The sequence below is a fragment of the Brachionichthys hirsutus genome, chromosome 22, assembly GCF_040956055.1.
Source record: "Brachionichthys hirsutus isolate HB-005 chromosome 22, CSIRO-AGI_Bhir_v1, whole genome shotgun sequence".
Classification (NCBI taxonomy): Eukaryota; Metazoa; Chordata; class Actinopteri; order Lophiiformes; family Brachionichthyidae; genus Brachionichthys; species Brachionichthys hirsutus.
Window position 1 is genome coordinate 4,253,743 of NC_090918.1, and position 24,257 is coordinate 4,277,999.

Below are 24,257 nucleotides of genomic sequence, written 5' to 3' on the forward strand. Positions count from 1 at the left end.
ATAGCCTGAGATCACGTTTATCTTTTCACATCATTGAAATGTCTTTAAATCATATGGGCTTATCAATTTCTCAACTGCCATGTAAGTCCTATGGAAGATCAGTCGATCTCCGGGGGCCTCAGAAGCCTGTTTCTGTCTGATCCGTCTCCACTGCAGCCCCCCCAAATGAACAGCAAAGCTTCAGGGAGTCTTCCAAAGCTCAGATCTTTGCTGAAACTCTCTGCGCATAGATTTACAAGTCATTCTTTGGACTTGAGGCTTGAGCAGTAATCTGCAGGCGTTTATCTTCATCCAACACTGCAGCTGCCCTGATGGCCCAGTTTCCTCGTGGAGACATCGGCAGGGAACTACGGATTATTGTATCTTTCATGATGGGGTGATGTTTGACCTATAAACAAATAATGACATCTAAGGTATGTTTCTGTTTTCACCAAAATGCTGCAGAAAGTCGTAAAAAGGCGCTTAAAGGTCGCTCCAGCAGTGGTTTCCTGTGAAGGATTATTTACCAGCTGCTTCGGGGATTTGAACTGGCCACCATCCACTGCTGATCCCCACCCTGCAGAATCTCCTTCCTCTTGTTTGACCCTTGTTTGACCTCTCCGGGGTCAGATGTGGTTGGTCACAGCAGGAGTCAGAACACTTAAAGAGATGAATCCAATCTGTGAGGATCCTCCAGTCTACAGCGCCCCACTGCGCTACACTAAGACCCTGAGGGTTATTTATAGTGGGGAGGATCGTGTGGTGCCGGTGAGAGCAGAGTTTCATATGTAGCGCAAATAATGAGGCAGCTCATGTTTGGGAGCAGAAACATCCAGAAAGAGGCACGGACTAAATGATTGTTAAAAGCAGGACATCTTGATTTTGTAACCTGATCTGCACCTGAAAGCAATTTCAAAATAAAGGTAACATTAACTGTGCAATGTCCTAAAATGATTATTTTAAAGGAAACAGCGTACACACACGCAACGGTAGAAAAGGAAGCACATCAAAGAGGATTAGATGAGGCGTAAAGGTGCGGCAGCGAGCCAAGCGGGCTCGCCGGTACGCTGCAGGATTCAGTCAAGCAGGTATAAGAAAAACGAAGGGCTGGAATGTTGAAAGCCCGAGAGCCAATCCACAGAGTAGCAATGGACATGGGTACCGACCCATGAAAGTCCCAAAACTCGAGGGCAGGAGAGGAACATCAAGGGCCTGCATGGCCGCGGGGAGAGGCGGCTGAAGACCCGGCTGAAACCGGACCCACAATGCAACAGGACATTTGCTGCGTAGATAAATAGCTCAGCAAATGCTGGACATTCATTTGGAGTTTTGTTTGAGGACTTTTCAAAATCAGATTCTATATGTATGAACTCCTCGTGATAACGGAAATAGATTCTGGTGGGGGGGGGGGGGGGGGGGCATGTCACACACAGTGGACATATTCATTTTTCAATGTAAAAGCAGCTTGAAAGGAAATTTGTTTGCTAAAATAACTAAAAGCGACATTTTTGTGCATCCAAAGCGTTTCTCAGCGCCGCCGGCTCCACCTCAGATATTACAAGCTGGATCTACCTTCACGTTAAAAACCTGCTCGCTGCAGCTGCAATTTGATGGATTCAAGTTAGCGTCTCGGATCAGATCTTTGAAAGCTTCCCTGCGTCCCTTTTGCCAAAGCTGTGGCTATAAATAATGCACTTTGCGTCCACCGCATCGCCGTCCCCGTTTACTGGCCGAGCGTTTGAGAGGAGGCTAAAAATGCAGGACAACTACTCTCCTCCGGTATTTAACTCTCTCTATTACCTTCCCACACTCATGCCATCACTAACTCCACCTCCAATTACCTTCCTCTTATTTGTCTTTTCTTTCATCACTTCATCTTTCTCCTATTTTAGGCGCCAGCTGCATGAATTATTGATTATTTATGCATCAATGTTCTGACTGGGGTGCTATCCGAGTCGTTATATTACACCTGAGCTTGCAGCTGAGGCACATTAGAATGCATTAAGTAGCAGAGGAGCTCTCGTGGGGACGCTGCGCCTTTCTTTGCGCTTCATTTTGTGCCTTTCCTGCAACAAGGCCTCGGTGCTCTCCCATTAAACGGTGACATATATTCAAACGCTTCACATCAGGATGTGAAACGACACATTTGTGGGGGGGCTAAGAAATCAATTAGAATGTAATCATTAATCATTCATTGCTGAAACTCTTTTCCTGCAGGGAAAGGAGCAGAAATGAACTGTTAAGTGTTTGTACTATAAGTCTATACCTTCAATTATAACTTAAATTCATTCAAAGCGGGAGGCGAACTTAGGAAGGGAGTCAAAGAGGGAAAGAGCAGCGGCCGGGAATGTCAGGATTTAGGACTGCATGAGTTGCAGCTCAGCGAGTGAGTTACTCTTATGCAAGAGCTCAGTTAGCCCAGCTGGAGATCAGAGAGCGAGCGAGGGAGAGAGAGAGAGCAGCTGATGAAGGGAGCAGAGAGGAGGACAGAAAGGGGAGACAGCGAGAGCACATGAGCAGAGAGCAAGCAGATTACAGCTGGATCTACAGTACACACACACACACGCACACACACACGCATGGAAACACGGAGGACCTCTCTCTGCCAACAGACTGAGGAGACAAGGACAGTCAAGAAGGACGAAGACGTGAAGGACGGGGAGCGGAGAGGAAACGCTGACGACAGGAGCAAACTCTCCTCTGAGGGGTTTTTCCATCTCCCTCTGAGACCATGAGGCAGTGAACCGGGCCGGTTCGTTGCCTGACCCCATGTTCCTCAGACCGGGACCAAGTTCTGGCACCACAGGCAGCCATTTCTGGATGCTGCTGTGGCCCCTGCTCTGGGCTTCGGCCTTGACTCGAGGCTTCTCTCCAAGCCCTGAGCACCTACAGAGCACCGCTGCCACATCGCCGCCGCCGGAGGACTGGACCGGCACCACGATCGGGCTGCAGCCGGATCTCCAGACGGATCTCCAGACGGAAGCGCGGACAGCAGTCCCGGCAGCCGGCGGCACCACCAGCGACTACACAGGTGAGTCTGTCAACAGTCTGTCCCAGCAATAAAGCTTTTCCTGCTACTTCCTACTTGCAAGGGAAAGTTTCTCAGCTGCTGACCTGAAGAGAAAATGATGATGCTGGGTGATATTTATGTGAAACTAAATGAGAGAGACACCGCCAGCCATATTAACATTCCTGTGATGAATGAACCCCGGAAGGATTGTGAGGTCCATCGACTCCTCGCGTCTCACCACATCCTTCCTTTGGCACGCTCAAGGCGGAAGCTGCCACTTGATCAATCGGGAGAGGGAGTGTTTCCTCTTCCTCTTCCTCTTCCTCTTCCTCTCCGTGATGGTTCATTCACACGCGCAGTCAAATGATAAAAGGAACTCCTCTGTGAGCGATTTTGGGGTTCAGCATCTGCCTAAGAACGCCCTGAAATGCTGCCAGAGGAAGAACCACGACTCTCTGATTGTTAGCCCGTCTGAGGACCCAGTTCTGAACCCTTGAGGCAAAACAAATCGAGATTTAAGGTGCTTCAGATTTCTTGAAAATTGTGCTTGCTGTGTCAAAGTCTTCTTGCTTTAATCTGGACCTGGCATTTGGCTTGTCTAATTTTCAACTCAATTCACGTAATCCAAAAACGTACTTTTAAATGAACGACTAGTTCAAGGACCAGCATGCACTTCTTTTGTTTACTGGAGGCTGGGGCTTTCTCTGGGTTCTCCGGTTTCCTCCGGCCTCCAAAAACATGCAGCTGAGGTGAACTCATCTCTCCAAATTCTCTGAAGGTGTGTGCCCCCCCCCCCCCCCCCCTGCGATACGCTGGCGACACGTCCGGGGTGTGCGCTGCCTCTCATCCGTATGTCAGCTGGGTTAGGCTCCAGCAACATCCGTGAGCAGCAGGGCGGCTGAAGCGGCTGAAGCGGCTGCAGACGAGACGCTTGAGGCCTGGACGTCCCACCTGAGAGAAAGCTGCAGCGCTGCTCGCATGACTTCACCTCCACTGGAGCATGAGCTGCTCCTCCTCCTCCTCCCCCGCTCCCGCTGATACTCTCTCCGTTTCTCTGTCTCTCTATCTCTTCTCATTGTTCATCCTTCCTTTGCCATGCAGGTTCTCCCTCTTTGTTTTTCCATTTGCCTGTCACTTCCTCTTTCGTTTCCTCCCCTCTTTGCCTGTCACTTCCTCTTTCGTTTCCTCCCCTCTTTGCCTGTCACTTCCTCTTTCGTTTCCTTCTACTCTCTCTCTCTCTAATTCATTTCCCACCGTTTCTCCTTTTGTCCCTGGCCTGCGACCATCTCACTCACGTGCACGCATAAAAAGCCTACAGCAAAAGACAAAAAAACTCACGTGTCTAATGCACTCAGCACACACACACACAGTGGAAATGAACATACCGGTACTCGGCCCAAATTACACCAATCTTCTTAAAGGTTTACAGAATAAACACAGTGGCTTGTCTGTTACAGCAGGAATAAGTTCTTTATACTTTAATAACACGCAAAATCCGACACAGGCGATCAGCTGGCCGGTCACGTCATGCCTCACGCAGTTGCTGCAGCATTTTAGAGGATATATTTAAGACGGCTTCTAAAAATGAGATCTCGTGGAAGTATGATTAATATCAGTGTACCAGAATCTGTGTGTGTGTGCGTGTGTCTGCGTGTAGGCGTGTGTGTGTCCGGAAAGTCCTCCTTTCCGTTGAGCAGCATGACGTTGGGCAAGCTGTATGTACTATTCTACATTGTCAGAAACAAACCAAAGCTCTTCTTGCTTCCTCACCTTAAAATAAAATGCAGCAAATACTCTTTGAGTTCATGTCCGGCTGTTCAGTCAGCAATTCTGCACACTCCCAACTCTCAGCGGTCACAAGAGGAAAAGATTCAGAGTCTGCATGATAAACAGACAGAATCTGAAATCCCCTCCATCCCTTCATCTGATCACCGAATCCACCGTTTAAAGATCAGCCTTAGAAATGAAGCCAGGCCCATCAGGCTCCGCCGCTAAACTGAGAAGGATCATGCAGTTCATCCCGGAATACCTGCAGCCAGTCGTTCCTGGAAGGAACGTGATCAGGGTTCTGGCATTGATTAACCAGACTGCATTTATGCTTTATCATATTTCTCTTGTTAAATCTTAACATTATTTAACGCCTGCCATGCTGCCTTCACTACAGGGCAGATCATTTCATTCATAACTTGCATGATGCATTATATTAATAGGAGATAATCAGAACAGCGAGCACAGATTACACACAACTGCAGTACATTTCTAAAACAAGAAGTACAAAAACATTTGTAAAGCTCGCATGTGAGAATCAGCCTCAGTGCTTTGAGCTCAGTCTCAGAGCTGAGTTTGCTCGATGGGCAATTACGGGCAGACGGTGCGAGCATTAACGCTAACATGGTAACAACAACCTGTTCCTCCAGATCACCCCCCAACAGTGTGTGTGTGTGTGTGTGTGCGTGAGTTAATGGTAGCGCTAATGAAGCCTATATCAGTTACTCAGCGGGTAATCAGCCTCTTAATCTGACATTTGAATCCACTCTGGTATTGTATTTGTTTTTTTTTTTTGAAACAGATTTTCTATGCACAAGATACAGGATCGTTCTGTCTGTTCACTTCTAGTTCCAGATTATTGGACAAAAGCAACAAGAACCTCACAATTTACAATAAACTCCTTATTCTTCACACAAATACTAAAACGCTAACGTGTAATCTGGTTAACTAACGAGCAAAGCCAATTACCTTTGCCTATTCCAAACTATTTCAAGATCGGGAAATCCAGTCACTGACATGCTGACACCAAGGAATACAATAACACACTGTACAAACACACACACACACACACAAACACACACAGTAGGTACCGCTGCCTATTTAAAGTTCCTGTTCCTGAAAGTAGAAAAATACTTTCTGTTATATATGCCAGATTAGCACAGCAAACAAATTAAATACTCAATTGACATAAGATTGATAATTAGTCTGTTTTCCTATTATGAGTTAGTAAAGGGCTAAACTTCAGATACATATAAACAATATCTGGGTGGAGGCGGAGCAATAAACCCCACGATCAACAGGAGTCATTTCTTTTGGGGCGTACCAGCATCCATGCCTGGGGGGGGGGGGCGTTCCATCAGGCCGGCCGGCTTCAGACAAAGACTGTCAAACCAATATGGTTGCTGGCAGTGACCCAACTTCATTATTAGCTTCCCAGGGCTTAAGGCTGAACAAAAATCACTGAAGGGGAGACTCAGTCGAGCCTGTGCTCTCGCCTGATTGGTCGGAGCTGGATGGCAACTGAAGGGCAGAAGGAGTGACTGGGAAGAGGAAAAGAATCTCATCCAAAGCTGCTTTTTTTTTTAAAAAAGACCTCGTTAAAATCGACGCCATGATGGTCCATTTCATTATACAGGGACGGGAACAACAATAGGGTGGGCCAAGAGTACAGCGGGGGTGCATGCAATGCTAGCACAATAGGCTAAAACATGAACGCAGTTTCACAACAGTAAACTTCAGGGTCGAGTTCCTCGAGCCACGCAGCGTCCTCCGTTTCCAGGCAACCACGCCTTTCGAGATAGGACACAAAATGAAATGGCTAGCTCGTCCACACACTCTTTGTGACAACGATATTTTCTGCCGTAGCTACATCTTTCACTGCTAATGTCATGCTAGTTGTTGCTAACAGCTGGCTAGCTCATTTGGCAGACAAATCTTTTAAAAAACGTTGAAGCGTTGCGTCTGAATGGAAGCCAGCAAACGTTTTATAAAGGGGTCGGGCAAAATGTTTAAACTTCTGACACGACGGTGTCAAATTAGGCCCTGCCCTTTTTAACTGGACAGATCTTCATCTCCTGCGAGATCCAGCCAATGCTGTCGAACTCCATTTAACCTTCAGCATTTTTACATCTCGATAACGAAAAGTCTCAAGCAACAAATACAACTTCAAAACTAGGACTACGGGCGGGTCATTCAGTTCACTTTCCTCGGGCCTCCTTGGAGACAGCGGTAATATTAGGTTGATGCAAACTCATGCGTCGATATGTTTGTACAGACTACACGAGCGCCAGGGGGATTCGGTAATAGATAGATTAGATTCACCGAATGAGAGGACAGAGAGGCTTCCTGTTTGTTTTAGGGTGGGTCACCTTAGCTGGCGCAGCCGGAGCAAAGGGAGCAGAGCCTACTCAAAATCAGACAGGAACAAGCTCGTCGTTAACTTCAGAGAAGACGCTCACAGTCTGGTTAAAGTCTAACTTAGACCAAATCTATTTTTTTAAAGCCATTGTTAGCTTGTTTGTGGCCGTGGTGAGCACACAAATGATTTACCTCCGACTCTGTGGCTCCCTCAAGTGTACGGAGAGTTTACGGGATAGTCCACCCAAGAATGAAAATCCTGGGGGGGTCTAATCCTCACGCCAATGGGAAGTTGGGAGAAATCGCAGGCTTCCCAGCTGGAGTCAAATATAATAATAATAAAATAAAAAAGACATTATTTACACGCTGGGTGCAAGACTCTACTTTTGAGTAGACCCGGACTCGTAGGTTTAGACGTAATGCTCCGTTTATTGACTAACATACACAGTTTGAGGTTTATAAGGTAGAAATATAAATAAAGATCTTTACTAATGTATTAAAAATCTGTGTTGTTATTGTATAGCTCATTTTCATGTTCTTATACATGCATGGCATTTAATCAGCGTGTGTGTCCATCCTTTCCCGCTGTGTTTGGACATCTCATGCGATCACAAGCTATTCTATTACAGCGTGTCCCTGACAGAGACAAGAGGGAAGGCTTTAGGAGGGCGGATATTTGGATGGCCATGTTGGGTTGCCAGGTTTGCTGACCCAGGGCTGTATAGCACCCCCCACTGGCAAGCTGAATGACACCCCACAGTGTCCACAATGAGGGAGAAGCTCTGTGAATTGGACAGAACCAATAGGAGAGAGCAAATAGAGTAGAAAATCAACAACACATTTTAATCTTTTCAGCATTAATTCTTCTTTTATTCATGCTGTTCTGTCCCCCCCCCCTCCACACTAGCATTGTCCCTCTTCTGTGTTTGCTGCAGTATGTTGACTCAACGGGAGACCGGTTTTACTTCAGTTCTCAGGGGTTTTTTTTTTAGGGATGGGCAATGACTTTCCTGCTGTGGCATGGCAACAGCCTGCAAAAAAAAAAAAAAGAAAACCTCAGCTAGAATGTTCAAACACAGACTCTCACGTAACGTGTTCAATATTTTATTTGCCTTTTATCGAGGTAATGGCTTTTTCTTTTGAAGGAATGTGTGTGTATGTATTTGAGCGTTCTTTGGAGGCTTGCGGGGGGGAGGGTGGGGGGACATTCCAGATTTAAGTCCCGTGAGGTTTCACAGCATGCAGTGTGCATTTACAATAGATAGCTGGAGAATTCAACCCCTATTGCGTATTGACGATGTCTGCAGTTTATCAGCTGTCTGCATGACCAAATCCAATAGTAGCAGTTTAACGAACTCAATTCAGCAGATTTCATGTGTTTATTCCGGACAGCGTCCACTTTTATTCTTAAAGACGACTCCAAAACATTTGGGATTTTTATTAGTCGCCATTGGGAGAAGTGTCGCATCCACATGCAATGAATCCTGGGTAAAAAAGAAAAAAGAAAAAGGCTGGTGCGGTCTGCTATCAAGGTGGGACTGTAGAAAGTCCACAGGAAACCCCTTGTGGGTGGACGAGATGTAGTTGTGGCCATTCAGTAATGTAAAGTTGTATTCTTATAATAAACCTCTAAACAATTATCAAAGGATTCTGACTGTCTGGAAAAACAATTTGGTACTTGTATGTGTATTTATACACATTTCCCAACATATCAACTAAGCATTTAAGGATTAATATACGGTATATAATGGTTTGTTTTTATACATTTTGTAAATTTGGTAACATTTTGTACCATTTTATCGCAAACCGTTTCTTGATGGATGAACTCAACCCTCTGCCCCCCCCCCCCCCCCCCCCAGGTCTGTCCTGCATCCCTGTCCTGCCACCACGGCGGAGCTCCTTCTATGTGGAGACTGGCACTGGAGTATCAATAGGCAGCGTTTTGGCCTTCTGGTGCAGGGATGGCTACCAGCTGGTCGGCAGCCAAAAGATCTCCTGCAAAGTCAAGAAAGGCAAAGCAGAATGGAGCAACTACCTGCCTGCTTGTGAAGGTAATGGGAGCGTGCTAGCAGATGTAGTTAGAAAAGTAGATTTATATACAACTATTCTGTTCATCTTCAAAATGAATAATCATCTAACGTAGCTGCTCGCCTCCCATCTAGATATATGTCCTTATAATTCCTCCTATTACAGATCTACATCTAGCTTGCCCTTGTTTAGTCACAGGAAAAAAAGGTTGCTGAATAACATTTTTCGATATACTTTGACGACTAATTTAAATTTGGGGACACTATAGGTGGCGTAGTGGTTAGCACTGTCACCGTACAGCAAGAACGTACCGGGTTTAAATCCTATTTGTGCAGGTTTTGGATGTTCTCCCCGTGTCCTGTACTTCATCGTCTCTTGCAATTGAAACGAGCTACTCCATTCTCGTTCATCATATCTGGCTGTGCAGCACGTCAAGCATCTCTGGGGAACATTTCGTAACCTTTGCCTCTCAAAATGTAGACTTTTCATGTGACTCGTTGTGACTGAAAAGAGAGCAGGACTTTTGTTGCATTCCAAAAGCCAACAGTAGGTCAAAAATACATCCCATTATAATTTTATTATCGTTAAAATCACGAGTAAAAATGGCACAAACGGTTGCTGTTTAGGATTTTAAGATGACCTTTCCTGGTGCATTTCCTGATTTACAGCATCAGATTTTTATTTTATTTATTAATTATTTACATACTCTTGAGTCAGAACTTGTGAACGTGCTTCCAAACAGAACGTAAATGCAATCGGTTCCCTCCACAGCAATCCCCAGACCTGAGGACCGGGGTCTCCGAGTGGCCGTCTTGGCCTCGGTGGTGAGTGGCATTGTCATCCTTGCAATGTCCCTGTCCTTTCTAATCTGCTGTCTGCAGGAACGATCCACTCGGGACCGAACAAAGAAGGAAGGCCGGAGCAGGTAGGACCGGCGAAAATGGGTGCACGCATAATAGAGCACGGCTGTGAAGGGACGATTGTTGCTGCGTTATAAATGAAATCCGTCCGGCCGAGGAGTCACATTCTGGCCTGGCCCAATTCGATTTAAAGAGTATTTCTGAGGATGTTTATATGTTTATTATCTTGATGTGTCTCAAATGGACATTTATGGGTGGGGACTTTGTGTTTTAGATGCTTTGTAATGTTTACTGTGACGTGTTGGTTCTCTGGTGCCTGACGGAATCTGCTATTCTGTAGAACTTGGAAAGTTCCGGTGGACTTAATCCATTTTCCATGCACGTTTATTGCTCCAATAAATAAATGAACACAACATAACCCTGAATGCCCCCCCCCCCCCCATGTTTTCCCATGGTGCATAAAGGCTGATGGGTTCTTTCCCTCTCAGGCGCAGGGATAAGCGCTCAGCCCGTCGCGGTGAGTGTTGGCTGGAGAAGGAAGAAGGCGAATGGGAGTTTTACCCTCCTCCTAAAATCTTCCATCTCTCCCAGAAGATGAATCCCCGACTGGCTCCTGATAGCCCCCTCTACTTGACTGGGGGGCTCGGTGGATACGAGAACAGAGGATACCAGAGGTACTGTCCATCACAAACACCGAAGTGCAAAGTTTAAACTCTGCTGACACGTTGCAGAAGACTTTGACAATTATTGCTGACATCCTCGTCGTCCTGTTTCTTTTCTCACGAGCTGGTGCAAAAATAGTGCAAAGATTTGATCCGTCTAATAAAGTATTTCCTGTTTACACAAAGACCTGCACGGTGCTGTCATATTTTTTCAACCAGTACTGATAACCAATAATGATCTTGTCCAATCTATATTGATCCCAAAAAGACACACTAAAGCACTTTCTCCGTCTTTCCTCGCAGGAGTCAGGAGAGTTTGCTGAAACCCCCCATGCCCAGAATGTCCCGCTCTGATTCTCAGCTTTACCCACATGTCGTCCTGCAGAGGGTCCCGACCCCAACGGTGCCCTCTGCCCCTTCTGCCCCATCCGCTCCCCTCCACCTCCACCTGCCACCGTCTTCTGCTGCCGCCACGCCTATCCACACGACCGCACCCAGCCAGCCTCACATCATGACCCAGTATCCGACCCCGACGTACCCACCTAACCCCAACACAGCTGTGCCCACCCATCCGAACCCGGCACCGGCGCCTATCTACCCCAACCCCAACCCAACTCCTCAACGGCCATGGCAGTAACCACCTCTTCCACGTTCCCGTATTTTCTGCCAGTGTAGAACTCATTGGAGTACGGCGGGATACTCGCCGATCTGCTGCAGCCGCTGCAAGAGGAGGTTTTTGGAGAGCTTGCGTCTTGCTTTCTTGTAGACCTCAGAAAATTGTTTGTTTTCATCTTATTTTATAGAAAGGCTCCTATCTGACTTTCTGTAGTCCATAAAATCTAATCATGAACTTCCTAAATCTCAAATGTCAAAAGGTCAAAGTTCTTGGTGTATTTCCGACTTTGCTGTCATACTGTATTGGGACAATAGATGATGATGATAACTGTTTTTATTTGTATTTGATTTTTAGAACTCAATATATGACATCATTATTTATGCTGAGTTTGAATTATTGTTAATAATTTTATAAAACTGAGTTTATATCCTGGTAAAAATTACTCAGGATCACTGACAACATTTACTCGACTAAAATACTCTAAAACACTAATCCAAGTGTTAATATTTAGCATCATTTTCACATTTTCTAAATATGAGTGGTTTGACATGGATTTTCTTTTTTAAGAAGAACTCTTGTGTGATGCAACTGGTTCTCTGCAAGTTACAGTAAGTGTGTGGAAGTTAGCCACATTGCTAACCCTGGAGCTGCTTTCAGGGCTGCTCTGGCTTCTGACGAGGAGGTTTATGACTCGCCAACGATCGGGTTCAGGTTCAGCAGAAAGGCTTCTGGATTGATTAGGCTCATGTTGCGGTAGAAAAACCGTTTCACTCCTTCATCACTTTCAGCTGCCCTCTCTCCTTAATCAGAGGTTAAAGCAGCAGGAAGCCTCATAAATAACACAATATTCGACCTGCAACTAAAGATAGTTCAGCATCAACTTCATTTTCCATGAAATGTTTTACAAAGTGTAATTCATAGGATCCATTAGCTCCTACAATGAGAAATGCAAAGACACTGGCGTCAGAAATACTGAAGACTTCCTGAGAGACATGCATCTATAAGCCCATGTTTACCCGAGTTCTATAAACATGCTGCAAATGATCGATTCTATCCTAAATTGAGTCGTTTTTAATCTTAACACTTTATTCCCTTGGTCTGTGTGAAGACATGCGTTCCCATAAATGTTGTCCAAGACATTTAATGTTCATTTAGGAGTTACAGACCAGCTTTGAGGGTTGCTATGGTCTTAAGCATTAATTGTATGCACTGAGAAATCTGCACTTTACATTGTTGTTGTTTTTGTTGTTGTTTTTGAAGGATGGATTTCTATGGTTCATTTTAGAGGCCTAATATTTTCCTTTAAGTAATAATTCAACTCTCCTGTTTTATAATATCATGTGAATAAAGAGACTTGGGTTGTGTTTTTAGTGTGTTCTGTTCTGATAAGAGACAGGAAGAGGAGGATGACGGATGAAGGAGAAGAACAGAAATAGAAGGACAAAGAAAAGGAAGAGGAGGAAGCAAGATCCAATTCGTCATCATCACGTCATGACAGTTGAAAGTGGGAAGACTTGCAGCTCATTGGCCCTCAAAGCGACGCCTGCGGGACGGAGTGATTCCGTTCACGGGGGACTTCTTCAAAAAGACAGCGTGAGATGTTGGGTATTTCAACTGCAGCGTATTTCGCTGTTAGACGAAACTGATGAAATGTGAGCGTCCCAAACGTCCTAAACTAAACGTCTTACCTGCCGCCCCAGCGCTGCATTCACGGCGCAGCTCCCCAGGCGTCTGATGCTGGGGTCCACAAAAGGCCGTTGCTCCCTCAGGAACAGCATGAAGGCGTTTGGAGGCTTCTTCACGTATGGACGGCCGTCGTCCAAATTGCTGGAGGTACGAATCCTGTCACACATTTAGGGCGCCCAAGTCAACAGAGAGATTCACAACGTGAGTTGGTAGAAGACATTTTAGTCTGAACTGGAAAATGAAGAAGAGTCCATTCAGGATGAACGTGCCCAGAGAGAGGGAACTCACCGTTTGGAGGTTGCTCTGGAGGTTTTGGGGGGAGCAGCAGGAGGGTAGCATTGCTCCACTGTTGGCATGCTCTGCACGGGCCACTGACCCCAGAGGTTCCATTGAGGAGCAGCAGTGGGAAACATGCTGGACGGAGTTTTCTGCACATTTTCGTCTTGCGACTCTTCCAGCAGTTTAGCAAAGAGACTTCTGGGTGCCGCTGTGGCCGGATCCTCCATGTAGTCAATCAGCTGGGTCAGTTCCTCCTCCAGGGAAATCCTGTCTTCACTCTGGTTGGTTCTGTGGGTCTGGATGGTCCGACTGTTCAGTCTGATATCTGAGGTCGTCTTTGGGCGCTTTGCTGCTGCAACCAGCAACACACATCAACGTTAGCTCATTTCTGGAACAGCATTACAATGGTCTCTAATATGATATGAATGCCACCACAATGTGAATGTTAGCATGAAAGGGTTAATGCTAATGCAGTGTGTGCTAAAAGCTTCTCCTTTGATCTTTGTCTAGATTACATTAGATTAAACTAAAGAAACCATCTTCAAAGGGACATCAGACATCAAAGACAACTCTTTTATAAATATAACTTCATGAGCCAAAGGCATCCGTGTGTTTTTAGCAGTGGATCAAAGACGAGCAGCACCTAAGATGAGAAAAATGTTCTTTGAGTTAAATCTGAAAGATTATATTTTGATTGACGAGAAGTCCAATGGCTGGAATTTGTGGAAGAACATTTTAGATCTTCGGACTCTAACTATCAAACACAGTGAGAACAAGGACAGTTTTGACAATGAGGTAGGCTTCATGAGCTCACATCTTTAATAGAGAGTATTAGTCAGTTACAGATTATTCATGTTTCCAGTGGATTCCCTTGTATTAATGCTTATCTGTGCCTGCAGCGTTCCATCCTGGTGGAGTTGATGTGTCGAAACTTTGACGCATACCATGTTCTCAAGTTTCATGGCTATTTTCATTATCGTCAGGAGCTGGCATTTGAGACATTCGACGTCAACTTGGAAGAGTACATGGTCAGAAACACTCTGACCCTGACTCACATCAGGGAAATCATTCAACAGGTAGGAACACATTCAATTCAAACAGACATCAAGGAACTCACATTTAAGCTGTGGAAAAGTGTAACCAATGCCTTGTCTTCTGCAGGTGGCCAAAGCATTGTCTGTCCTGAAGTCTGTCGGGGTCATCCATGGCAAAGTATCAACAAAAAATATTTTTGTAGTCGATCAATCGGCAAAAACGATCAGGGTCAAGCTGGGAAATTTCAGTTCGGCCCACCTGCGATTGGATAAAAGGAATAATCCAGAGCTGGAAGCAGATAAATTTACGTAAGGATGATAAAAATAATTCTATCAATTTACTCTGTTGAATTTTTCTTTCCTTTTTTTTCTCTATTTTCATATGTTATTATTAGGTGTTGTTTTTTTATGTCGCCTTGGTGGAGGTTTGCCGCTCTGTTGAGGAAACAAGTTAATCTTTAAAATGTTTGTTTCTACTAATTGCAGGGCCCCAGAAAGATCTTCAGGGTTACTGTTTTCTGAGGCTGCTGATATGTGGTCTCTGGGCCAGGTCATGATGGATTTAGTGCCTTACTGTGCTTACAGCTCTGAAGATCTTCATCAACTGCTGGTAAGACCTCTACTGTAATGAGTTTATCTCCTTCAGACTGAGGAGGAGGCTGCTTCTCGCACGCATTATAGACGCGCACACACACACACACAAACGCGGCGCGATGTGCGTGTGTAGAGACACTCGCTCCTTGATTGCGCACTGCTCTCCCTCTCTCTTGCACGAGTCGAAGAAGGGGCGAGTATGACGTATCTTTTTTGTGGTAATGTTGCGGCAAAAGTTGCCAAGAATGTTTTTGTGTGTGCCGTAAACTGCACACTCCCGTCCCTCACAGGTTACCATGGTAGCGTGCATGCGCACGTGCCGCTATGAATGTACTTTTGCTTCCGGGTTTAGAGCGTTCCTGGCAGAGCGGCTTGATACAGAAATGACGGACAACGTCCTGCAGCATCTGTTTGCTACTTTGACCATAGTTCTGCACTAACTTGTGGTGAAAGGGGTATAATGGTCACCTTTAAATGGTAGTTTGGGGGTGACAAATGGCGATACTGTAATGTCAAATTTACAGATCTAGTGCTTCTTCTTCTACACTTCTAAAGTCCGATTAATATAAGACGTTTGCGGTTCCAAAAGATTTTCTGATGATGACTGATTGGTGGATTTGACCATTGCTTCCTAGAATCATCCCGATGAAAACGATGAAAGTGCGGAGTTACAGGAGTGCATGCAGCTTCGGGAGGCCATGCAGAAAATGGATCCCGAGGAAAGAATCACACCGACTGAAGTCCTCAATCATCCCTTCATCTGCCGTGGGTCCTACCCATGGACGAAGCAGTATCCTTCAGGTGCCGATAGCTTCTCCATTGATCTCTTGAATTTTGAGATAATGCAGACGCTGGGAAATGGCAAGTTCGGAGAATTAAGGAAATGCCGGAATGTCAAAACCGGCGAGCTTGTGGGGGTGAAACGACCGCTGCACCAAGGCCATTGTAACAGGGAGGTAAGTGGACACTTGTTGAGTTTGCTGTTCACATCTATCATTTTGTTAGTTTAGTCAGTGAGCACGGAGAACTAGATTTTATAAATAGGAGTATAAAAACGGATTCCTTTAAGGTAATGCCAGTGGCTGACACATTAATAGTAAATGCATTGACAACGCTAACACAATGTGCTTTTCTGCCTTCCCTGAATTATTTTACCTGACATTCATGAACATGAACATATTAAATATCAGGAACTAATCTCATCAAACTTGTCATGTTTTTCCAGACTCAAATTTGTGGCGACTTGATGTTTGAAAAAGCACACAAGCATAACATCATCAAATGTCATGGCTGGCTCAATTTCACGATTGGAAAGGCGCCAGTGTTCGAGTTGCTGGACAAGACGTTATTGGACGTCTTAATTCAAAGGGGAAAGCCAATGGTTCTGGGTGAAGTCAGAGCCATAATTCAACAGGTAAGTTCAATAGATGGAGCACATTGTGAAGCGTTTGGCTCTGACCTGTAAGAAACTGAAACACATTCCTCCCTGTGTTCTACAGCTGGCTGATGCTTTGGCATTTCTGAAGAAATTTGGGATAATCCACTCCGACATAAAGCTGGATAATATAATGACTGTAGATCAATGGAGACCCTTTCGTGTCAAGCTCATAGACTTTGGCTTGGCCATGTACCAGTCTGAAGCAAAGCTTGGCATGACGATTCAACCACGTGTTCACAGGTAAAGTCTATTAAAATACTGATTATTCAAATATTCATGTAAATTGGTACTTTCCAGATTTATCGTAAATTAGTACTGAACTTCCTGTCCATACATTTCTGTTATTTAATTTGGGACATGCTCCATGTATTTTTTTAAATATTTATAATACGTACCGGTACATATCGCTTCTTTTTTCTACATTTAGGGCTCCAGAAGTTCTTTTCGGACTGCAACTTTCTGAGGCCGTTGATATGTGGTCTCTGGGCTGTGTGATGGCCGCAATGATCCAGTTTGAAATTGCATTTGCTGGCAACTCAGAAGAAACTGTGGTAAGTTATCCGTAGTAATCAGTCTGCTTGTCAATTGTTCAGTTGGGTCCGGCGTTCTGAAGTGATCCCATCCTGCACCGACAGATGCCTCACTTTATTATAGCTGCTGGAAACAATAGATTTATCTAGCTGCTAAGAGTACACTAAATTTCATAGTCTTGAAATATTTATTGCGTTTATCGACTTGTAAATGTACTTCACTTCTGTATGATGGGTACCAATCTGAAAGGAAGTATTAGTAGGAAAGTTCAGTGGATGGAATTGGTGATGCAGTAAAAATAATTGTTCTCTGTTTTATCTTCAGGTTTCAAACATTGTTAGGTTCCTGGGAATGCCACCTGACCATCTTCTTAACGAGGGGATTTATGCCACAAGATTTTTCATGAAGAATAGGTTCAACAAGTGGAGCCAAAAGGTACACCTTTGAACTTCTCAGCAATGAATATAACATGTTTAAAGCTGCAAAGGATTTTCTGACCGTCATGCAAACACAAATATGTTCCTTCAGAAAATATTTCCCACTAAAACATGTTTTTTTCCTTCATACGCTTGAGCAGGTTCTCCATCCTCGTCCTAACGGTCAGCAGCAGCATTCCCTGTATCATCTGAAAAAGGCAAGTATTAAAAATTCTTTTTTTGTAATTAATTAATGTTTTCATGGATCATAAGGATAAAGTTCTGATTTTGGTTTTACCATTGCTTCTTTAACTAGGTGCAGCTGGAGCAAAACAATCAGACAGACAAGGTTGAAACGGAGCAATGCTTTGAGCTTCTGAAGGCTATGTTGGAGATGGATGTTATAAGAAGGATAACACCACAAGAAGTCCTGAAGCATCCCTTTATTACACCTGCTTCCCATAGTAAGACTGCCAACAGCCCCCCAGATCACTGCAGTCCACCTCCAACAACCTTTCAGCCTGACACTGAGAACGAGGGAACCGAGAAGAAAAAGAAAAAGAACGTGTTCTTGCGGTTTATTAAGAGGGTCTTACCACCATGGAAGGTTTACCAATCATCACCGAACAACTCACCGCAAACAGATGTGAAGAGTCCAGAGAGGTAAGGAGATTTCCTCTGAGCATGTCAACCGTCATCACCTCTGAGTGAGGTTTATGGGATGCTTTTTTCAATGTATTGATAACAGGAATATATTTCTATCTGTGTTTAGTTTGCAGAATTTCCCAGACAAGATGCCAAGATCTCATGCAGTGGCCGTCCTTGAAAGCATCACAGAGGCGGATTCCATCCATGAGGATTCTTGCAGTAAGACTGGCAACCCCCACCCAGACCACTGCAGTCCACCTCCACCAAGCTCAGTAGGTGACGTGATCCAAGTTCAGCCTGATGTTGAGACTGAGGGAGCAGAGAAGAAGAACAACAAGAAGGCCAAGAAGAAGAGGAAGGTGTTCCTGCGGTTTATTAAGAAGGTCTTACCATCAAGAGGATGGAAGGTTAGCCAATCATCATCGAACAACTCACCGCAAACATATGTGAGGAGTCCAGAGAGGTAAGGAGATTTTCTCTGAGCATGTCAACCGTCATCACCTCTGAGTGAGGTTTATGGGATGCTTTTTTCAATGTATTGATAACAGGAATATATTTCTATCTGTGTTTAGTTTGCGGAATTTCCCAGACAATATGTCAAGATCTCATGCAGTGGCCATCCTTGAAAGCATCACAGAGGCGGATTCCATCCATGAGGATTCCTGCAGTAAGACTGGCAACCCCCACCCAGACCACTGCAATCCACCGCCACCAAGCTCAGTAGGTGACGTGATCCAAGTTCAGCCTGTTCAGGTCCAAGTTCAGTCAGTTCAGAAGGAGAACAACAAGAAGAACAAGAAGAAGAGGAACGTGCACTGGGCAGACCAAACAACGTGAGAATAAGATCTCTGCTTTGTTATACTACAGAAAGCAGAGATCCAACTTCTTACTGAGAGAATTAGAATTCATTTCACCATTGATGCACTGGCTACCAAGATCGACCAAATAGTGGAGGAATTCATACCCCTCCTATCAAGGGAAATTTTTGAGGATATTACTGAATTTGTGGAGAAAGCACAGATGGTACAGCACACCAAGGATAAGTTGACATCAGAACACAAAGATGCACAAAAAAATAAGGTACAAAAAAAGCAGAAAAAAATTACCTAAGCTAGGAGATACATAAACAGAACAGCAACAACAACAAGAGAAAAAAAAGCTACAAAAAAGGCAGAAATAAAATACTTAAAATATGATATATAGAAGCAGAAAAGAAAAACAAATGGGGGAAAAAATCACTTTAAATGGTTTTATTCAAAAAGAATGCAAAAAATAGAACTTGTATAAATAAATAAAAGCATACAAGTTAGACACGCCCCTCCCTGAGCTGCCACCTTATCGTGGTGGAGGGGGTTTGTGTGTCCCAATGATCCTAGGAGCTCAGTTGTCGGGGCTATATGCCCCTGGTAGGGTCACCCATGACAAACTGATCCTAGGGGAGGGGCCAGACAAGGGGGGCTCAGAAAACCCCAATGACGAGTACAAAAATTGGTCCTGGGCTTCCCTCGTCCAGACGCGGGTCACCGGGGCCCCCTCCTGGAGCCAGGCCTGGGGGGTGGGGCACGATGGCGAGTGCCTGATGGCACAGCCCAAAGAAGCAACGTGGGACCTTCTTCCCGTGGGCTCACCACCCATAGGAGGGACCAGAGGGGTCGGGTGCAGTGTGAGCTGGGCGGCCTTGGCGGTCTGACCCTCGGCTCCAGAAACTAGCTCTAGGGACGTGGAACGTCACCTCTCTGGCGGGGAAGGAGCCTGAGCTGGTGTGCGAGGTTGAGAAGTTCCGACTGGATATAGTTGGCCTCACCTCGACACACAGCAAGGACTCCGGAACCACTCTTCTTGAGAGGGGTTGGACTCTCTTCCACTCTGGAGTTGCCACTGGTGTGAGGTGCCGGGCAGGGGTGGCAATACTTATTGCCCCCCGGCTCAGTGCCTGTATGTTGGAGTTTACCCCAATAAACGAGAGGGTAGCCTCACTCCGCCTTGGGGTGGGGGGACGGATCCTGACTGTTGTTTGTGCCTATGGTCCAAACAGCAGTTCAGAGTATCCACCCTTTTTGGAGTCCTTGGAGGGGGTACTGGAGAGTGCTCCTTCTGGGGATTCCCTCGTTCTGTTGGGGGACTTCAACACCCACGTTGGCAATGACAGTGAGACCTGGAGGGGTGTGATTGGGAGAAATGCCCCCCCTGATCGGAACCCGAGTGGTGTTTTGTTATTGGACTTCTGTGCTCGTCACAGATTGTCCATAATGAACACCATGTTCAAGCATAAGGGTGTCCATATGTGCACTTGGCACCAGGACACCCGAGGCCGCAGTTCGATGATCGACTTTGTAGTCGTCTCACCGGACTTGCGGCTGCATGTCTTGGACACTCGGGTGAAGAGAGGGGCGGAGCTGTCAACCGATCATCACCTGGTGGTGAGTCAACTCTTATGGTGGGGGAGGATGCCAGACAGACCTGGCAGGCCCAAACGTATTGTGAGGGTCTGTTGGGAACATCTGGCAGAATCTCCTGTCAGAAGGAGTTTTAACTCCCACCTCCGGGAGAGCTTCGGCCATGTACCGGGGGAGGCAGGGGACATTGAGTCTGAGTGGACCATGTTTCGTGCCTCCATTGTTGAAGCGGCCAATCGGTGCTGTGGCCGTAAGGTGGTCGGTGCCTGTCGTGGCGGCAATCCCAGAACCTCTTGGTGGACACCGGTGGTGAGGGATGCCGTCAAGCTGAAGAAGGAGTCCTACCAGGCCCTTTTGGCCTGTGGGACTCTGGAGGCAGCAGACAGGTACCGACAGACCAAGCGGAGCGCAGCTACCGCGGTTGCTGGGGCAAAAACCCGGACATGGGAGGAGTTCGGTGAGGCCATGGAAAACAACTTCCAGACGGCTTCAAAGAGGTTCTGGACCACCATCCAGACACCATTTAATGTAGATTAAAGACTTTCCTTTTTAACAAAGCTTATAACTAATTGATGCAGTAATCAGTATAATCAATCTGCTGTCATTAGGCAGCATTGGTGGCTTAACATCATGACACACTGAGCTCCTCCCCCTTTATCTGATTATTCGTGTTATAAATATATGTGTGCAATTGTGTTGGCAGTTTTCTGTTACTTTAAATACATGTATAATAAAGACACATGATTATGTAAGATTGGTCTTTAATTATTTTACCAAAGCTTTGGGACTTCAGTTAGACAAGCAGAACACCGGTTGTCCGACTGAAGCCAAGGGCAGTGAGCACATCTCGCTCATATAGGCACACATTCTTTGGTTCTTGGAACAGCAGGCAGGTGTTTATACAAGGGAAATTCTAAGTAACAATGTGGGAGGAAGTCATAATTTCTAAGTGTCAAACACGGAGATGCAGTCCAGAACTGTTTATCACGAAAACTCTGCCGCACACGAAGGTCTTTCGGTGAAGCGTGAATGGGAACCTCTGCAGACAGTTATTGTCCAACTAACCGTCCCTGTAGATCAGTTACTTAACATTGTTTAATCTCCACTTGATTGCTCTTGCATTTATCAATTTATATAATTGTCATTATGTTTAGTAATTATTCTATTGCCATAATACGAAGCTTGATACGAGAATGACGCGCGGGGAACGCTGGAAGCGCGAGACCATCATTGATGAAGGACAGAGACCAATACAGGACATAAATCCATGCTGAGTTCTGTTCTCAAAGGAGCTCCACATGAATCAGAGCAAGGGAAACCTCATCCGGAATACAGCCTGACCACGTGATCTGATGAAGGAAACGCTCCATGGAGGAGCAGCTGCTCGCTGAAACACAGCTGGACCAATCAGAAGAGGGGGTTCACACAGCGTTATTTGAATGGAGCGGCTATAAAAGAGGCCTCTCCCGGCGCACGTCGTCCGCGTTTTTACGCAGAGAGGAATAGTCATGCCTGAAGCAGCGAAGTCTGCCCCCAAGAAGGGCTCCAAGAAAGCCGTCACCAAGACCGCCAGCAAGAGCGGCAAGAAGAGGAGGAAGAGCAGGAAGGAGAGCTACGCCATCTACGTGTACAAGGTGCTGAAGCAGGTCCACCCGGACACCGGCATCTCCTCCAAGGCCATGGGCATCATGAACTCCTTCGTGAACGACATCTTTGAACGCATCGCCTCAGAGGCGTCTCGTCTGGCTCACTACAACAAGCGCTCCACCATCACGTCCAGGGAGATCCAGACCGCCGTGCGTCTCCTGCTGCCCGGGGAGCTGGCCAAGCACGCCGTGTCCGAGGGCACCAAGGCCGTGACCAAGTACACCAGCTCCAAGTGAAGCCCCGGATCCACCAGCCCAACGGCTCTTCTGAGAGCCACCACCTCTCTGAGAGCTGATCTGTCGGTCGAAGGGCCAGAAAGCTGTTGTAGTTTAGCTTCAGAGTCAGAGTGGAGCCAGCAAATGTCTCAGCGCTTGATGATGAAATATTCTATGTCCTAGAACTAAAAATAAAAGATCTAAAGCCAGGATCAGCTGATGCTGGTGAGACTTCTAAGAAGCTCTGAACGACTGATGGAAACAGACTGGGAACTAGTGGAGACTGGGAACGGGGGGACGAGTTTATGTAGCTGCCCCCCCCCATTAAAGTATATTTTATTTTATTTATTTATTTATTTTGACCACGTAAACAACCAAAAATGATAAAACAATGCCAAATACATGTGCACACATATACATAAACATAGATACATATATATACTGTACACACATATGTAAAGACATATTCACACACACACGCAGCACATGTATTATTAATTAACAATAACTCAAACAATAAATAATAACCATAATGCACTAACTATGCAATTTACGTGAGCAAAGGGGAGTAGGAAGAAGTAAATACTTATTTAACCCTACCCCTTCCAAACTTAAACATATACACTAAACTTAAATATACATTATTTGCTAATAAAGATAGCAATTCACCCCATGTTTGGACTCACGAGTGATATTGTCAGGTATTGTCCCTGTATGTTTGCAAAATCATTTCTTTGTGCCTTCTTTTAAATAAAGTCAAACTCAACATATTTTTCATTTCATTACTCAGTCTATTCCAGTCTTACTCCACAGACAGTAATACAAAAACCCTTCTTTGTTGTGCGTATTCTACGGACCTTTAGATTTGACATATTTCTGAAATTGTATCCCTGGTGTCTCTCATGGAACATATAAATATGTACCTCCGTGTAGCTGCCCCCCCCCCCCATTAAAATATGTAAATATGTACCTGCCCCCCCCCCATTAAAGTGTACAGTATAAATAAATAACGCGAGTTTGACTCCAGTGTGGTTCTTCTCCTTGAGCTCGCTACGTCGGTGTCAGAAGTGGGATCTCTGGAGAAGGAAATGGACGAACGTCCCAAACGTTTGTTTTGTGCTGCTCAAAGAAACATTTGTACTGAGTGACGTCAGAGTCGTGAGAATGTCTTTGTTCATGACTTCAAAGCCGTAACATTTACAGGCGAGTCCTGCAGATGAATGTAGATCAGTGTTTCATGACATGTGGACACCGTTACAACACGCATGTTATTACATGTATGTTCTACTTCAAGGGGTCTGTACTCGGACCTCAACTCTTTCTACCGTTTATAAATACTTCATGCCGAGTATTAAAGATGTTCTGATTTATTTCACTTCCAGATGACAGAAATATTCATTTGATCCGGAGGATTTATCTTTCAGCTGTAATAAACTAGAGTGTCATACCTCCAGCCTCCAGCAGGAGTAGATCTCTGGACTAACAGGTTTAAAGTTCTCAGCTCGAAGCTGCAGGGTTGAACTGAGCTCCACACCAGATCCTGTTCTTCGTGGATCCAAACGGTTCTGAACCAGAGCAACGCGAGAATGAAAGCTCTTTTTCGGACTCGTGTGGGGCTCTGAAAAGAGCCTTTGTGCGCCACTGGCTCCGGGTCCAGGACTTCACTTCTTGTTGGGCTTCTCGGTCTTCTTGGGTAGCAGGACGGCCTGGATGTTGGGCAGCACCCCTCCCTGAGCGATGGTCACCCCGCCCAGCAGCTTGTTGAGCTCCTCGTCGTTACGCACGGCCAGCTGCAGGTGACGCGGGATGATCCGAGTCTTCTTGTTGTCCCGGGCAGCGTTTCCAGCCAGCTCCAGGATCTCAGCGGTCAGGTACTCCAGCACCGCCGCCAGGTAGACGGGCGCGCCGGCACCGACGCGATGCGCATAGTTCCCTTTACGCAGCAGCCTGTGGACACGGCCGACCGGGAACTGGAGCCCGGCACGGGAGGAGCGGGTCTTCGCCTTAGCTCGGGCTTTACCGCCGGTTTTACCGCGTCCGCTCATCTTCAAAGGGATTTCTGGAGGGGGTCACAGAAAATGGGTCCGGAACCG

At 45.7% G+C, this 24,257-nt stretch overlaps 3 protein-coding genes across 3 annotated transcripts; 2 read left to right on the plus strand and 1 right to left on the minus strand.

The window, feature by feature from the left end:
* Nucleotides 1-2,748: 2,748 nt before the first annotated feature.
* Nucleotides 2,749-11,301, plus strand: zgc:162331 (uncharacterized protein LOC793007 homolog). The gene is made up of 5 exons (XM_068755514.1): nucleotides 2,749-3,010; nucleotides 8,974-9,165; nucleotides 9,914-10,067; nucleotides 10,491-10,676; nucleotides 10,968-11,301. The coding sequence occupies exons 1-5, from the start codon at nucleotides 2,749-2,751 to the stop codon at nucleotides 11,299-11,301; spliced, it is 1,128 nt and encodes a 375-aa protein (XP_068611615.1).
* Nucleotides 11,302-21,800: 10,499 nt separating this feature from the next.
* Nucleotides 21,801-22,999, plus strand: LOC137910641 (histone H2B). The gene has a single exon (XM_068755017.1). It carries the CDS (start codon nucleotides 21,811-21,813, stop codon nucleotides 22,183-22,185), a length of 375 nt encoding a protein of 124 aa, XP_068611118.1. The 5' UTR covers nucleotides 21,801-21,810; the 3' UTR covers nucleotides 22,186-22,999.
* Nucleotides 23,000-23,825: 826 nt separating this feature from the next.
* On the minus strand, nucleotides 23,826-24,209 carry LOC137910622 (histone H2A). Its single transcript, XM_068754997.1, has one exon. It carries the CDS (start codon nucleotides 24,207-24,209, stop codon nucleotides 23,826-23,828), a length of 384 nt encoding a protein of 127 aa, XP_068611098.1.
* Between the last annotated feature and the right edge of the window lie 48 nt (nucleotides 24,210-24,257).